This window comes from Priapulus caudatus, unplaced genomic scaffold, assembly GCF_000485595.1.
Source record: "Priapulus caudatus unplaced genomic scaffold, Priapulus_caudatus-5.0.1 Scaffold94, whole genome shotgun sequence".
NCBI lineage: Eukaryota > Metazoa > Priapulida > Priapulimorpha > Priapulimorphida > Priapulidae > Priapulus > Priapulus caudatus.
Window position 1 is genome coordinate 332,951 of NW_014577155.1, and position 17,333 is coordinate 350,283.

Below are 17,333 nucleotides of genomic sequence, written 5' to 3' on the forward strand. Positions count from 1 at the left end.
ATGGAGCCTAGGTTGCGAAAGAAGTGCCGTCGTTTTAAGCTATAGCCAGCGTGAAATATGTATATATATATATTATATTGGATATATATATATATATATATATTATAGAAGCATAATGAGAAAAACTTGTGCAGAAATATGCAATGTGCTTAGATATGCAAAATCACATGTGTGCCTTTCAAACATTTCTATGCATCTAGACACTGTTACAAAATCTTAGTCGCCATATGCATAAAAATATGCTAGTTTCAAACCAGAAAACTTTAGAAGTTGTATCTTAAAACGCTGATCAGAAATAATAGCATGCCATACAGAATATTTTTCGATAATTATTCCTTGCAAAATATTTGACAACCGGGCACATAAAACCACACATTGTGTACGATCACAGCAACTACGTTAACAGGTTAACAGCAGGTTAACAGCAACTGGTGTTAGCGTTCTGCACTGTGAGTTTCTTTAAGCTGGAAGTTGGAACGTATGTGCATTCTGCATGTAACGTTTATGTAGACTAGAAGCTATGTTTAGGGCACAATTAGACTGCTACGAAAATCCACAGCAAGAGAGATATTAATTTGCATCAGGCAGGGAGTTATTAAGCTTTAGATATCCATACATGAGTAAATCTTTGAGTGAGCACATCAGATTTAATGATGTTGAAAATAATTTTATTTCAAGATAAATCCAAGTAATATATCAACCTGTTAATGAAAGTTACAATAACCTGTCTAGATGTCTTTGTCAACCTAAACCTACTGCTATCTGGTGGCAAGCTCAAAGAATTGCATTTAGCTTGACAAAGACAGGTAGATCAGTTGTTGAAATTGTTGTTAACTGGTCAATATACTTGGAAGTTATCTTAAAAGAAAATTACTCTTAATTCATGAGTAAAGTGAGGAACTAACATTAGTGAGTGTATTTACATACATGCAAACATGCTCTACAGGCATTTGACACATTTCTGTAAGTATGTGTATTCCATTTCTTGCATTAAATTTATAGGCTCCTCAATTCACTATGAAGTTAATATTCTCATGCAACATCCTATAGCTAATTTCTATGAACCCTGAAAATATTATTTCGATTGTTCGAATGATTAGTTGGGTAGGGGACCAATCCTGTCTCAACAGATCTTACCCATCATGTCGCATCATAAACTTCTCAACTGAACTGAAAACCACGCCAAATGCATTTTACCTGAGATGCAAACGATCAAACATCGACGCCCATGTTTCCTCAGACCGTGTTCGATAACCACACACCGTTCACCATTCACTGACATGTATATTAATCTTCATCTTCACACCCCCAATCGGTAAAGTGTAACACAAAACAGAGCAACTTGGGGGAGGGGAGAGCACCCAAATATATAAATGCATATACCAGACGTCATGGAAAGAAGCCATTTGCCTAAAGAGCACGTTTAGCTAAGCCACTAAAAAACTTTACCGGAAACATGCTTACAACATAATACTTTTATATTAACCAAAAATTCTAGTAAGAGTAGTAGGGCCCCACCCTTCTCTGCTCAACTGCCTACAGGGAATAAACCCTGCCACATCACCGTAACCTCCTGGAACTTTCATCCTGTAAGTGTGTGTGGTCATTTACCCTGTACGGTGTGTAGTCTATCAGCGGGTAAGGCGCACATATACTTACCCAGCAAGAACGATGGCAACCGCATCGTTCAACACACTCTCGCCAAAGATAAGTGCATAGACGTCGACATCCACCTTGAGATCACTGAAGACGGCCAGTATCGTCACTGAAAGCAAGCCGAGAGAAACCTCGCATCATTCCACACGTGCCACCAGCGTGTACACCGCATCACAAGACTCCGACATCAGCCAATTCGATACAAGTAATGTATGTATAAAGTAGCAATTTATACACATATACAGTGAAACATATATTATAAAGGTCAATCAAGCGAAATGCCAAACTGTCCTTTATAGATAAGTGTCCATTCTGTTAATGTGACCTCTATCACAGGCTTAACTGTACGGTAATCATTTATCCATCTATAATCGCTTCAGATCTCGTTAATTTCCCAATGATACCTGGATCCGTTGCAGAGATGATTGCACCGAAGAACAAGCAATCATTAAAACTGAATGGGAGATATGGCATCATCTGTACGAAGGCGAACATGAGAGACCTGAGAAAGAAGAGCAACACATGATTTTAAAATGACACTCACATCCACAGAAAGCACCACACTAGACCTCACGATTTGCAGTCTCATATACTATTAAAAAAGCTCTAGGAAATCACTATAAATTATGAAACCGTTTAGGTGATTCACAAACAGTTTTTCTCGTGTTATTCTAGACCATCGTGTTCTTAATGTGGAATGATTAATTATTGAAGAAAGCATTTCACAGGCTTAATATCAGCCCTCAGATGCTTCGGAATTCTTAGATGAAACACTTACCCAACTACAAAGCAGGATACTGTTGTTCCGAGGAAGGCATATAGAAAGATGGAGCCTAGGTTGCGAAAGAAGTGCCGTCGTTTTAAGCTATAGCCAGCGTGAAATATGATAGGTGGCAAGAGAACTTGGAAAAATACCTCCGGATCAAACGTTGCCTGTGAAGACATAGTCAGCATTATCTGCTTGCGCCAAGTGTCTATTAAATTCATGTAACCAATATTTAGAACTAGGAATTAATGTTTTTAAAAGATACCAGAATTCACTGAACATTAAAATGTACGCCACTGTTGAAAAATCTGGCCAAAAAACACGTTTGTACTACTGCATACTATTTAAAATGTAGTATTATCTTACGCACACAATTTATCTCAATTAGATGTACTTTTAGATAAAATTAATACTAAATAAATAACAAACCTTCGCTTCAAGATCCTTATCTTCTGTTTCTTCATATAGCTGCCCCACATACGAGTACTCAAATGTTGTGTTACGACTAGTCTGGTTACTTCTATCTCGAATGCTCAGCCATATTCCATCTGGAGGATCGTTGCGTGTGAAGTTTTCATACTGAGGTAGCGTTGTAACAAAGTGCGTTCTCGCTATACCTGGTGACGCGTACCTGATGATTGCTCCAACAACAAGGCCTGATAACCAGATGGAAAGAACACAATGTAGCTGCTTAATCCCTACACCTATTAAAGTCACATCTAAAATTAAAGTCAGCAAGCAGCAGTGTTGCTGCCTACAATGGCCAGTTTGCTGCCTGCTCTCAATGTCTGCAGCAAATATTTGCTGCAAATAAATTCCTAATAAACCATAGCAAAAGCACCAAAGATATTGCCTAGGTGAGTAAATTTGCTGCCTGCCTGTCTTTTTCTCTGGCAGCAACTACTTGGCAAATGTGAGAGTTCCAATGGTCTAACATCTAAGAAAAGGTTAGTCTAAACTAAAAGTTTATGATTGTAAATTTAAATAAAAGCAAGTATAAATAAAACATCTTTCCAACCAGCATGCCCTCAATAAATTGTTGCAACCTGGTCTTCTTCCCTAATGAAATGAAAGTGTCAATGACACTGTAGCTCACCACAAAAAAGGACACAAATGAGTGAGTGAGAAGAAGTCAGTTTTTAATTGAGCAACCATCGACGTACATTATAGAAATGAAGAGTATATAATGGGAGAACGCCCATTATATACTCTTGATAATTATATGTGTAATTTTTTATGTGAAAATAATAAATAATATTATATATAATTATATAATAATTTATAAACCAAAATGAATCACAATTTGTGACGGTAGATGGTGCTATACCCGCTTTGATGTTTCTTAGCATAAATCATTATATCATAATAATAATAGTATAAATCATAGTTTCATAGCAGGAATTTTGCATTAAAGATATTGTCAATGAAATCTTGTAAAATGAACCAGACAAGTGTGACACCACAGACTGTTTGTTTTCTGCGTGTCTATATAATATGCTATATAATTGCCAAACCCTACCTAATTTGCATAAAATTTTTTTAAATATCAAAACCCTATTATTAAAAATCTAGCCCTTATTCATTCACATACCAAAAATGAGCAAAATCCGTTGAACTTGAACTGACTAATGGCAATTCCCATTTTTGCCAAAAAATTGCCGTGGCTCGAAAGTACGTCGACTGCAGGGGCGGATCCAGAGGGGGGGTCGAGGGGGTCCGGACCCCCCCTTTTTACCACAAAAAAAGGAAAAAAAGCATACACACGCACGCACGCGCCGCGGCACACGACACAAACACACACACGCACACACAACACACACAACACAGACTTCTCTTATATTGTCTCCATAAAACAATCTTGTTTAGCACTAGTTTTTCTGATAAAGATTTACTTATATATATGTAAATTTGTTATAAAAACCTAGAAATTGGCAAAGAGGGGTCCGCAGGCGTCCGGGGGACCGGATCTGATAAATTTTTGCATTCTAGACATCAAAATTACTGCCTCACATGCTCTCAGAATGCCACCAAAATTTTTTAAAAAAATCTTGGGGGGTCCTTGAAACAAAAGGCAGCTACTAGCGACTCTTGCGCACTCTTGCTCCCTCGGCAATGCGGTGTGGCTCGCTAGTAGCTGCCTTTTGTTTCAAGTTAGGCGGTTTATACATTCGGTTTGCTGGCAACAGAATGGATAATCGTGTCGTACGTTTTAGTCTGTATCTCCGGATTGCGGGTGTATACGAGGAAACAATTTCGCACGATGCTAGGCGAATGTACTGTGTACGATTTGAGCTCAAGTTGGTTGAGTTACGCGTAGTAAATCGTAGGTATTCTAAGGCTAGTAATATGACGAATTCCCCTGTTTTATTGAAGTCACACGTCCTTCGCTATTAGTATTATCTACTTCTAAATCGTAGGTATTCTAAGGCTAGTAAATGACGAATTCCCCTTGTTTATTGAAGTCACACTCCTTCCCTATTAGTATTATCTACTTCTGACCTTATGTATCTCAAAATAATGCACACATCTACATGCTTTACAGAATGATACTAAACTGTGCATTACTCTGTGAGACGTGTAGCAGACGAGTGCTTCATTTTCAGGCACATAAAATGACGTCGTAAACCTGTATGTATGTACGTCAGTGAGATATATGATGATGACTCATGAGAGCCAAGGCATCACTCACTTTCTATGCATCAGATATTTAACCTGCCAGTGCTTACTGTGTAACTGACAACTAGACACATATGGCTTCACGATTTTAGAATATTCAAAGGATTCTTAAGGATCGTCGAACCTTGTCTAACTTACCATAAATCATTGCCAAGCCTGTTTCGTGTAGAAAGCGAATTCGCCGATACTTAAACGCCCATATTGTAACAGTAGTTAAAATAAGCAAAAACAAAAATATGAGCATATTAACACTATCAATGATATGATTCTTTTTGACCTTATCTTCGACCTTCTCATCGATGGGTTCTGAACTTATCATATTTTCTGCAAAAATCAATGATATTTGCGAGAAAATTCCCAAACACAACATCTTCGTGAAGGCTGCCATGTTTATTTACGCCTCCCAGCAGCCTTAGCAGAATAATTATTCTATTTACTGTTCAAAATCCCAGTTTAAGAAATATAAGCAAGGTGATTTATGTGCTCTGATATAAGTAACATTCTTACACATATAAATGTTATATAAATAAATCTTGGAGTAAAAATTAAAATTTATCATTTATTTCGATTTCGCCGCAGAAGATTGATATTAAACGTCATGGGATAAATAGACACTACCAGGTGGGAAAATTGGCCCGCCGTGATTATTTTTGTTGAGTTGTTGATTACTGCATCCCAATCGTGTAAGCTAATCAGTAATTAATAATTAATAACAATGTCAATGTCATGTGTAATTCTATAAGCCTATGTACATTATATTTTAATGCGCATATGTTCATTGTATTTCTAATAGTAATCATAGTAGTTACTAAGTTAGTAGTAAAACTAAGGCCAATAACGTGAATACGGTTCAAGGATAGACTAGAGTAGAGAACATTACATGGGTCCCAATAAAACCAATGTCATTTACATCATATAAATATAATATTATATCAATATAATAGGTTAGGGTTATGCGTTAGGGTTAGGGTTAGGATTACGGATTAGGGTTAGGGTTAGGGTTAGGGTTAGGCACATTGGTTTTATTTGGACCCATGTTCTCTATCCTTTGGCCAGAAAGAGGTGAGAAAACTGGCATTCTGGCGCAAACGCGACTGTTTGCCAAACAATTTAGCTCGAAGTGGTGAGGTGACGTCACATGTTTTATCTTTGCTACACCCGTACCGCTGTACCGCAGCACCGCTGCACGGTTGCTTGGCGGAAACTGTCACACAACATTGGAGGTATTCTTCAAATACCTTTTATAAGCACAACGCGCCAGCTGAAATGGGGAGGAACTAGAGTTTATTTTGTCATAAGTAGTGCTGATTATGCATGACACGAAGTATTTGTCTAGTCTGTACTGGAAAAATTAGCGTTTGGATGCGCATTGTGCGCGGCTTTAATAGTAATACTGATAGTAATAGTACCCAAGTCAAGTGTTTCACTTTCAGCTGTTTTCACTGTTTGAGCAGCATGGAAATGTGATCAGAATTATATGTGTGATAAACATGCAGTGGCCCAATCCTAGTTTAGCCACCCCGGATTAGTACATTTATATTATTTTATGTAGCGCAGTTCCCAATGATCATTATAACTGATAAGCAGTGTAGCAAGTATGCCCCATAATTTAGTAATAACTAGTACTAGTAGTAGTAGTAGTAGTATTACTAGTAGTAGTAGTAGTAGTAGTACCATGGGCCGAGTAGATGCAATAATGTTAACCCACAAGAGTAGGTGTTTCTGCGATTCTCCCTACTCTTGTTGGGTTTACATTATTGTAACTACATGAGCCAATAACAGACGCAGAAGAATTAGTCATGCAAAACCTATAACGATTTCGTGGTGAAGACAATTTTTTTGTGATCGATCTAGAATTGTGTGCCAATCTTTTTTACAGTTACCATCCTGACCCATGCTCACGCGTGCAGTGTTACTTTTCTTAAAGCAAGTCTTCTATCGGCATTCTTTTCTGATTGAGAGAAATTCAACAAAAACTCGCGCAATCGGAACAGCCACAGGTAACGTAAAATAGTACATGTGATATAGAAATTACTCTAGAAATTGTGTAACTTGTTATTCACAATGAGGAAGCTAGTTAGCACCAATGTTTCCACGCACCCTGGTGTATCCACCATACTTCGAAAGTATAATCACATGTGCAGGGTTCTCCCAGGATGAAATTCAAAACAGGGGGAGGGGAGGGGAGGGGGAGGGGAGGGGGAAAACTAGGGGGGTCCGGGAATGCGTGTTTTTTTACCGTACTACTAATTAATGCGTAAAATCGTCACCACACCATAGACGGTATTTGGGGTTCTTGTATATATAAGATAGCCGAGTCTGTGTACAGTTAGTGTTGGTGTGGGACAGGTTGACTGTTTGTACTGTTGTTATTGCTGCAGTGCATGCGTGGCACCGCTAAAATACACATGCCAGTTGTCCTGGTCGAATGGGAATTCTTGACGATCGGTTCTCTCGCTGGCAAACTTTTATTGTGGTGGAATTTAATCGGGGCGGAGGATTTAAACGGCGGGCGCAACGATTGAAACAGGGCAGATTTTCCCAAACGGGGCCGCGCGCGCGCCCGTTCCTTGCGCAACGTAGAGAGAACCCTAGGTGTAATGATCACAAAAATATAAAATAAATTAAAGGAATAATAGGTCCATTTATTAGGCAATGTGACGAATGCTAGAGTAACTGGCACCTTGTGTGAGTTAATAAGTACATACCTTATAGCCAAATGCGTATTAGTATGTCCAATATCACTGCTGTTACTAAGAAATGATATATTGAAATCCGCAGTCCAAAAATCAGTTGTTTAGAGTTTCAAACCGCTGCCGGCGAAGCGGGTGTAATCACGGTACATACCGTTAGTTTGTTTTCCCATTTGACGTTGCAAATAGGAAATGGCGTTTCTGACCTATTTCCTATTTTTAAAAAGAAATAGAAAATAGGAAATGGTTTCTGATCCGTTCCTATTTTAAAGTCTAAATAGGAAATGGCGAAATGGGTTTCTGATCCGTTTCCTATTTTAAAAGTCTAAATAGGAAATGGGAAAAGGAAAAAGAAGCATGTACGTGCGTGTACCCACGTGCACCCGCGTGTACGTGCGTGTACGTGCGTGTACCCGCGTGTACCCCGTGTGCACGTGCGGATACATGCGATCATTTGAGAAAACTGTGAAACCGTGTCATATTCAAAGAACTTTTTTGAAGAAACACATACGCGTTTCAGGTAAATTGGTGGTGTCATATGATTAAGGGAGAATCATAGACGAAAACAAGGTAAAGTTTGAATATATTTATTCACATATTGAGAGAATATTTACAAGTTGAAAACTATGCAAAACGCTGTTAAATGCTGATAAACGCTTCTCTATTATGAGCTCTTGATACATATCAACAACCGATTTCAAGTCTTGCTGGTCAGTGCTCGAAATAAGCGTTGTCCGGTTGTCCGAGACAACCAGAATTTGCGACGGACAACCTAACCAGTCTGAGACATTGTCCGGTGGACAACCAAGAAACCCTATCTCTAACCCTGCCACTAACTCTAAACCGACTCGGCTATCTTATATACGCGTGGTACCCAATTAATCTATGGTGTATAACCTTTTGCTTTCAATATTTTGCATCTGAACTGACAATCAATCCCATGCAACCAACTGGTATAGGCTAGCTGGCACAATAATGTTCAGTTTCATACTTTCAAATCCGAGTGTTTTCTAGCTCATCAAGAAATCTTAATCGTGAATTAAATCGTGAATAATATAAAAATATGGGACCAGCTGCTATTTCCAACACTGGTATAATATCATATGTCAGGTTTTCTGATTTATGAGAGGGGAACTCGATTTGGAACCAGCAAACCAGCAAGTTTCCAAAATTTTCTGGGGAGACCCCCATACCCCCCGCCTGTTTTTCACACCCCCTCCTTGGAATCCTAGACCCGCCACTGAACACATTACATATTTTGGGAGCAGAGAACAATGAACAAAAATGCCGCCTTTTCGCATGGCGCCCAAAACAAAGATTGCAGAGCTGAGAGGTAGGGGAGCCGTAGGGTGTGGAGAGGGAGGCGGAGGAGCCAGTGAAATATTAAGTCATCACTATTTTGCGCAGTTCGCTGTTTTTGGCCCCCCTTGTTAAAAAATCCTGGCTACGCCAAATTTTGGTGTTTTCTGATATTATTATTGTGATTGAAAATAGGAGATTTGGGGATTTTTTTTTGGGACAACCAGAAATTGTTGCGGACAACCCGATTTGATGCCGGGGTTGTCCGCAGGACAACCACATTTTTTTTCTTATTTCGAGCACTGCTTGTAATGTAACCAGCAGTGATATTGGACAAACTAATAATCGTTTGGCTATAAGGTAATGTACTTATTAACTACACAAGGTGCCAGTTACTCTAGCATTCGTCAACATTGCATAATCAATGGACCTATTATTCCTTTAACAAATGTTCGCGTATTCACAAAAAATCCCAATAAATTTCCCACCATAAATTCCCAAAGTTATGTCTCACAAAAGATACACCAGTGCATATGAAATGTACAGTATATATTTAGAGGATAATGATTATATGTAATATATTTGGTAATACATAAAAACATTTGGTATGCACGATTAAAATTTTCTTGTAAACGTTTGGTTATACCATTCATATTGTGTGTATTAGGGTAGGCGGCATAATACAAGTATTGATGGGATGAGTATGTTGCTATAGGAGCTAGTAATAAATTATTATATTTAAACATTGTTTAATGAGTAATTATATAGCTATTTATGTGTATGTATATATATATGTTACTACACCTATTCCACACCCTAGTATATGAACGCTGTGTACACATCCAATCTATACCAACCCAAGGTTTGTTGACTTACCCTGGCCGAATGAGCCATCCATACAACTGACAGATAAACTAGACTGATACCAAAACATACTGTGCTTCAGTGAACCAATCACAGTGAGTGAGCCATGTGATGGCGTTGTCAGTGGGCGATATATCAGCAGGTGTCTGAGAATTCAGTTGCTAGTGCACTCATGATATCCCATATTGGGTTACTGGCTTCAAAGTTTACGATATGGAAAAAATAAGCCTCACCCATGCAGATCCAGCCATGTGTGCAATTTCATGCTGGTTGCTCTTTACACAGTTGTTTTTGTGTATCAGTTATTCAGAATGCTAACAGGAACTTGGTCAACAGCCAGACTGTTTTACACGTTCCACACGTATCACCATATTAGTGTGTTCTTGAAAGATGACTGGTAAAATGTCGCGTAGACAGCAAATATTTGTTTTATCGATAAATTGGAATCGTTATTCCACTCTTAATCCATGTGACTCGTGCCACAACTGAAATCTCTACCCGTGGTAGAGATATTTTCATGTTACTATGGCTAAGCACAGGGTTTGTATAAATAAAAAAAATAACAGGTCAGGGGTAGAAATTAGTTTGAAAATTTACAGGCCAGCCGGGCCTGTAGGAAAGGGATTTTACAGCCCCGTGAGGCAAATTTTATAGACTGGGGACGGTTTTGCATGCTTGGGGTGGATTTTCTACCGGCCCGTCAGGCTTGTTAGTATTAGAAATGTCAAGCCCGAGCCTTAAAATACGGGCATCGGGCCCGTGGGCCGCTTAGGATTTTGACCCATGCAGTTGGTTTACAGGCACAAAATGTATTTCATATGTGATTTAAGGAATTTGCACATCACAGTATGCCATAGGGCTGTCTGCACGAATATATTTTCAAGGGAGGAAGCTTGAAACCGTTGTTTAATTGTTCACTTATCCGACAGCTTTTTCCACCATGTATTTGTGCTACTGTCATATTTAGTAGTTTCGTTAGAGTTTTAGTTGTCAGAATTACTAAGTCCATAGGCTCACACATTTCCAGATGTGTTTAGTAAGCTTACACTGGCTTTGGGTGTAATACAACACGCCTTACTATTCATTTGTTCATCTCTCGCAGCCAGCCGCAAGCATATATGTCATGGACAGCGAGTCAAGCTGAGTTCTTGATGTTGAGTTTTTCAATGTGAGTGTTAAAGTGATTACGTCACCGTAAATAGTAAAACTAAAAAAAATATTTCCACTTTTTCACAAAGTGTAAGTAATTCTGTTCACTTTTTATGGTTAAATTGCTGCATTATACTTTCTATATTCCTATATTGTTCGATGTAAACATACACTCGTGACTCTTACATAGCCCGGCCATGGCAAGCAATTAATGTCAGGATAATAATATCAAATCGTCCAGGTTTTTTGGATTTTTAACTAGTTGAGAAACAATCTTATCAGGTAAGAATTTGACGATACATTTAGTCGCGTTAGTACTTACTATTAATGTAAAAAAAAAATGGCAACAAATTTTTTTACAAATATCGCCATAGAAAATTCGTGACGTAGTCAATTTAACCTTAGAAATTACTATAGTTAGGCTTTCTATACCTTTCTTTAATTGCCCCTATATATTACTATAGTGAAAATGAACTATGCTTGATACTGTAGGTTGGCAAATATTTGGCGATCAACAGGATAACGAAATGCTAGTTTTGTTATTGCTTTCATTTGAAATGTTGCATCGTGATTGCAATTACTCTTCCTCTTCTTCCACTAGTGCGCTTAGTTGTTCGGGAATATATTGCCATAACCTAGCTGATTATTTCTATGTTTTGCATTTGCGTGCTGTATACCACAACACGCAAATGCAAAACATAGAAATAATCAGCTAGGTTATGCCAATATATGCCAAAATACTGTCTACTTCTACAATGCTTGTACCTTAATGGAAACTGATTGCTTGGGGGTGTTTATGAAACTGAAGGGCAATAGTGAAAGAAGTTATGTGGTTGTGCACCAAGCATATAAATTATAAAGCAAACACACGCACACTTCTCCAAACCTGTATTATTATAATGCATTATGGTTGCATTCCATTTGCGTTTTAAAATCTAGCTGCAATGGTTTCAAGATTTAAGATGAAACCCATGAATTAGTTTAGTCAGTTTGTTTTCATTATAGTGGGTATTGTCATAACACTTGCTACTGCTCAGCCAATAGACTGTTTTTTCCCCACAAATCAACAATGTAACGTTGAGTATATTGCCTTGTTGTGTATTATGAGCATAAGCTGCATATCTATACTATTATTATCTGACTATAAATACTACTATAGAGTATAGATATGTTCGTGCTACAATCACCCTACTAAGGTACTTGTTCGCAAGTATACCCACGATATTGCTTATGATGACAAAAAGGGTCACTGCAAACGCTGGACACTGGTCTATTAGAACAACTGCGTAGTTTCTTACTGATGTTGCACAATCCCACATAGACCCGTGTATACTACATGTTCTCCAGTCTTATCCCGCATACAAGGCTTGACCCTATTACGTGGCTGCCAGTGCAACAATTGTTGTCAGTGATAGTAGATGAAATCGCTAAGTAAATATTGGTCGCTAAGTAGCAAGTAAAGTGCAAGGGTGCAGTGGGGTTAGCCTCCCCGACTCGTGGTTATTGTGCACCTGTCACACGCAGAAATACTGGCTGTGGGCGCGTAGGTGTTGTCGGCGTAGCTGTGTGGGCAGGTTTTTGCCCGCATTTTTCCTCGTGATCATACCGATTCTAAGGCAGGCACTGCAAAAATGGATCTCACACATCGATAGGCGTGAATTGTGTGTTTAGAATGCCTTCACGCCCACACGCACTTGTCGCGGGCAAGCGTGACGAGCTTGGATGGATTATATATATATATTAGGCCGCGCTCTTTCCTCTTCGAGTGGTGTCTGCGGGCGTCTCTAACTCGTGCTAGCGCGCGGAGGGGACATGCGTCATATTGCCCAGAAATAAGGTAGAGCGTTACATGAATAGGAAGTGACGTACATCCAAGCACACACGTCATTGTCTGACTGACTGCGTGTAGTTACAGCTGCTGCTCGTTCGTCTGTTTACAAACTTCTACTGCTGTGATTGTGATCGTGTTTTCTCTCCCAGCGAGGCGGTGTGAGAAATGTAAATTTGTGTGTGAGTTGCTAGCTTCATTCTCAAGGCTGTGAGCTGATAGAGAAACCTGGAACGAAAACAGATCTAGAGTATCGGATATCGGAAACGTTTCATTCAAGTTGTATTCAAGTGTAAACGTGGCTTTAGTAAAGAAATATAAAGAAGAAGAGGTAGAAGAAGAAGAAGAACAACAAGAGAAAGAAGAAGAAGCGGTTTAAGGAGGCATACCTAAACGAAAACAGAGCTTCGGATATCAGAAACGTTTCTTTCAAATTGTGTAAAAGTGTATACGTGTTACTGTTAAAGAAGAGGGAGGAGAGTTGCAAGCATATATATAGACCACACCACAAAGAAAACACAGGTTTTCATGTTGACAATTGCTGTTGTGATCATTGTGTCGCGTCGCTAGACAGACCAGAGACTTTCTGCAACAAAAACCGGAACATACACACAACACACGAACTACGGAACATACTGTTACATACGTCACATGATCAACAATCAACAGCACATAGACACAACACGAACTGCGGAAGGTCAACAGTAAAGTAAGCAATCAACGGAGCATACACACGGCAGACGACGTGCGGCGAGAGACGCTGTGGGCACACCAAGAACGCTCTCGGTTCCTGCTAGAGCTCGTTCCACACGTTCATAGTTCCATGTTCGCCCGGCGTCGCTCTGCGATCTCCGACTACTTCCGAAGGTTAAAGTCGCAAGTCGACCACAAGATGGCCACGTCGATGTTGGGGTACAGGAGAGAGGGCGCCACCGGTGGCCGGCGGGGCGCGCACGGGGGCACGCCGCAGCCGCGCATTCGTCTGCAGCCGATCAGCGCCAGCGAGCTGTACCAGCGACGGACTCGGTCGGCGAACGACACGGTGCGAAACAGACGACAAGACGCGTAAGTGGTGGCGCCGTCGGTGCGGCTCTGGTTGGACGCGCATCAGAGGTGGTTGCTTCTAAGGTCTATCCCAAGCACCACGTGTGGGGCTGTCGTTGAGAGAGTGGAGTGTGGACCAGGTAGTTGTAGCTAGAGATTGGACAAGGCAGTCCACTACTGTGTTAGGTGACAGCTGATGCAATGTGGATCAAACTTTGTAACGAGAGATGCTGCAAGGTAGTCTCTCTTGTAACATGGTAGCTGAGCACGGTAGTTGAATGAGCTTTATGACAAGAGATGTTACGGGGCTCTCTAATGCTGTAGCTTCTTGTAATTGTCTCTTCCTAACTACAGTACTGTATTCCAACGTTTGAGTTTTGCTGACATCCGAGTCCCTAAAAAACTCCAGAAATCCCAGTGTCCTAAACAAATTACAGTTCACACAGTACCAACGTTTTACGGATTGTTTTTACTTAACCAGTAAGCTGACCTATAGGGGGGATCAGTAACATTGTTTCCGTTCTAAAACGATACCATTTTTTGTTACTCTGTTGTTGTCGCAGCGTATAGAGTCCGGTGTATGTGTTGTGTGGTAATACTGGAAATATCATTCTGTCTATGTGTAGTTTTGCACTTTGCCTATGAAAGGCAGACATTCCCAGCAGTGATTCAGACGGCAGGACTCTGTGGTATGTTGTCACGGCCTTCCATTAAAATTCACTTAGTTTCCTTTCCCTGCGGCCATTACGTTACAAGTTGTATGTGAAAAAGTATAAAGAATTTCTTCTATGAAAATCTAATAGCATACTTTATGTAGAACACCCATAGAGCCCTTGTAGTTCTCAGCCGTATTATGTATGGTATGACACGCTGTTGTATGTGTAGCGATATATGATTAATATCATTAATTTTACTTGGACATGATCCAGTTGCACCTTGTGATCTCTTGCGTAAAATCCTGCAATGTGGGTCATATGTGTGTGTGTCCCAGAGGCAATATTCAACCTGTTCGCATGTTAATATTTGAGAGTGCGCGTGGATTTATGAAGTGAGCCTGTCAGTGAAATTTCTTCACTTTTTTTACCTATTTTGATTCTTTAGCCAAAAATGCATCATTAGTTCAATCTCTTACATATCATTACGATTGAGAATTACCAATCAAAGTAATGCAATGATTGGCAAAAAAATGGTGCATCAAATTAAACACATTTTTTAATTATATAATAAATATATAATCATGAACCAAGTATACTTGAGACTAAAATCTAACATACATGTACGTTCATGGTATAAAGTATTACAAGAAACCAATAGTTGGAAGTGCACTTAAGTTAACTGGGCTATTCTATCGTATTTCTGGTGCCCAGTGGTTGCTGCCATGTAGTACAATCGTGTTATCTCTCATTCATGTGAATATGTTCGAATTCTAGCTACTATTCAGCCCACCAAGCGCCACCTGGGAGATGGCATCCACGCATCGCGTAACGAATCGCCATTTAATTGAGATTGGATTCTTGTTGTTGCAGTCGGACAATGTCGCTAGGCAATGCCATCTGCGCGCGCTGCAGCGAGGGATTTGGTGCCCATGAGCAGATGGTCAATTCCGGAGGAGAGGTGTGGCACACCAAATGCTTCGTGTGAGTACATTACAACAATGCAAACGTGTCCTTCGTAGACAGGTGTCCATTCTGTAGAGGTCCACTGTCTTTTAACGTGGGTGTGACTGTACATAGTGTCACGGCAGGTGGGGCAAAATTAGAGATGTTATTGTTACACTTTAAATACATGCCCAAGTCATGTCACATGCCACATTGTAAGGCGATAAAAAGGGCAATATTCATATTTTAGAAGAAAATTTTACGGTTAGTTAAGGACAAGTAAATTAGATTTTGACTCTGCTTATAAACAGGTAAAAGATGAATTTTTATGGTAAAAATTTAAGTATTTTGCTTGAACACAAGAATCATGTGGATCTATAATCACACAAGCAACAGGTCATAACATAATGTAATTCATATGTAATAGAACGGTGACCATGTCAACTGGGAGTTTGGGATGTATTGGTACAGGGATCAATAATAGACTTAGTATGCATGGTCAATCTGCCCCAGATGGCCTCACATGCAAATAAATCGTACATGCCTTTCATATATCATCAATATATTCATCATTATGGAGCAAAAAATATTCGATTAGTCGTACACGATAATGGAGTGATGTTTCCTTTCATGGCAGTTGTGCACAGTGCTTCCAACCATTTCCCGATGGAGTATTTTACGAGGTGAGTCTTCTTAGTTCAAGTACCAAAATCTAAGCGTCGCAGACCACCAGGCTATCTGTACCTAATCAAATTTTCCTTACTCTCTTTCACTACTATGAATTGGTAATATTTTCTATGCTAATCCAACCTAATCTTCTTCACCGTGTATTTTTATTTTTTATTTATAGTCTGTTCCCTTTTACTAATTATAAATAGGTGAATCATATGTAAAAGCAATCATCTTGCAGCAATAGTTCACAGTTCATTTTAATGAGTGTAGACTACATACTCCACATATAATCAAGAGCTAATATGTATATATATACACACGCTTTCATAAGCGTGAGAACGTCATGTTTATGCACGTCTTCCTTATGTATTCGACATGTGTGCTTATAACACTGGTGTCTTATATCGCTTGAATGTTTCACGTTTTCAGTTTGAAGGCAGAAAGTATTGTGAACATGACTTCCACGTTCTATTCGCACCATGCTGTGGATTATGCAGTAAGTTTCTTTTGCTTTCTATTCTCAGATAAAGCTTCTAGAGCTGAGCTATTCTTGATAATGCTGAAGACAAATTGCAGATCAGAATAAATGATTTCCTGCGTTAAGCTTCTTGCAGTAGATTAGACTCCACTGCAGAGCTACTCTAGTAGCTTCTACTGCTCTGTCTCTCTCTTGATTACTTCCTCATCACAGGGTATGTTTATACCCTACACATACTATCTACTGCAAAGCTACTCTAGTAGCTTTTACTGCTCTCTCTCTCTCTTGATTACTTCCTCATCACAGGGTATGTTTATACCCTACACATACTATCTACTGCAGAGCTACTCTAGTAGCTTCTACTGCTCTGTGTCTTTCTTGATTACTTCCTCATCACAGGGTATGTTTATACCCTACACATACTATCTACTGCAGAGCTACTCTAGTAGCTTCTACTGCTCTGTGTCTTTCTTGATTACTTCCTCATCACAGGGTATGTTTATACCCTACACATACTATCTACTGCAAAGCTACTCTAGTAGCTTTTACTGCTCTCTCTCTCTCTCTCTCTCTCTCTCTCTCTCTCTCTCTCTCTCTCTCTCTCTCTCTC

The 17,333-nt window shown here is 39.5% G+C and overlaps 2 protein-coding genes across 7 annotated transcripts in view; one reads left to right on the plus strand and one right to left on the minus strand.

Moving 5' to 3' along the window:
* Window positions 1–5,479, minus strand: part of LOC106804967 (sodium/hydrogen exchanger 9-like) — a 26,879-nt gene extending 21,400 nt beyond the window's left edge. For 5 of the 6 annotated variants that reach the window (XM_014806390.1, XM_014806385.1, XM_014806388.1 and 2 more), the window contains exons 1-6: window positions 5,237–5,479; window positions 2,852–3,078; window positions 2,435–2,589; window positions 2,061–2,158; window positions 1,660–1,765; window positions 1,138–1,170 (exon numbers count right to left, since the gene is read on the minus strand). In XM_014806390.1, coding sequence (XP_014661876.1) covers window positions 1,138–1,170; window positions 1,660–1,765; window positions 2,061–2,158; window positions 2,435–2,589; window positions 2,852–3,078; window positions 5,237–5,468 — 851 coding nt within the window. In that variant the 5' untranslated portion in view covers window positions 5,469–5,479. The remainder of the gene's footprint in view (window positions 1–1,137; window positions 1,171–1,659; window positions 1,766–2,060; window positions 2,159–2,434; window positions 2,590–2,851; window positions 3,079–5,236) is intronic. The other variant, XM_014806387.1, reaches the window with a different exon arrangement.
* A 7,143-nt stretch (window positions 5,480–12,622) lies between these two features.
* LOC106804953 (LIM and senescent cell antigen-like-containing domain protein 1) overlaps window positions 12,623–17,333 on the plus strand; it is a 12,195-nt gene continuing 7,484 nt past the window's right edge. The window contains exons 1-4 of the mRNA XM_014806370.1: window positions 12,623–13,996; window positions 15,502–15,612; window positions 16,211–16,256; window positions 16,675–16,741. Coding sequence (XP_014661856.1) covers window positions 13,755–13,996; window positions 15,502–15,612; window positions 16,211–16,256; window positions 16,675–16,741 — 466 coding nt within the window. The 5' untranslated portion in view covers window positions 12,623–13,754. The remainder of the gene's footprint in view (window positions 13,997–15,501; window positions 15,613–16,210; window positions 16,257–16,674; window positions 16,742–17,333) is intronic.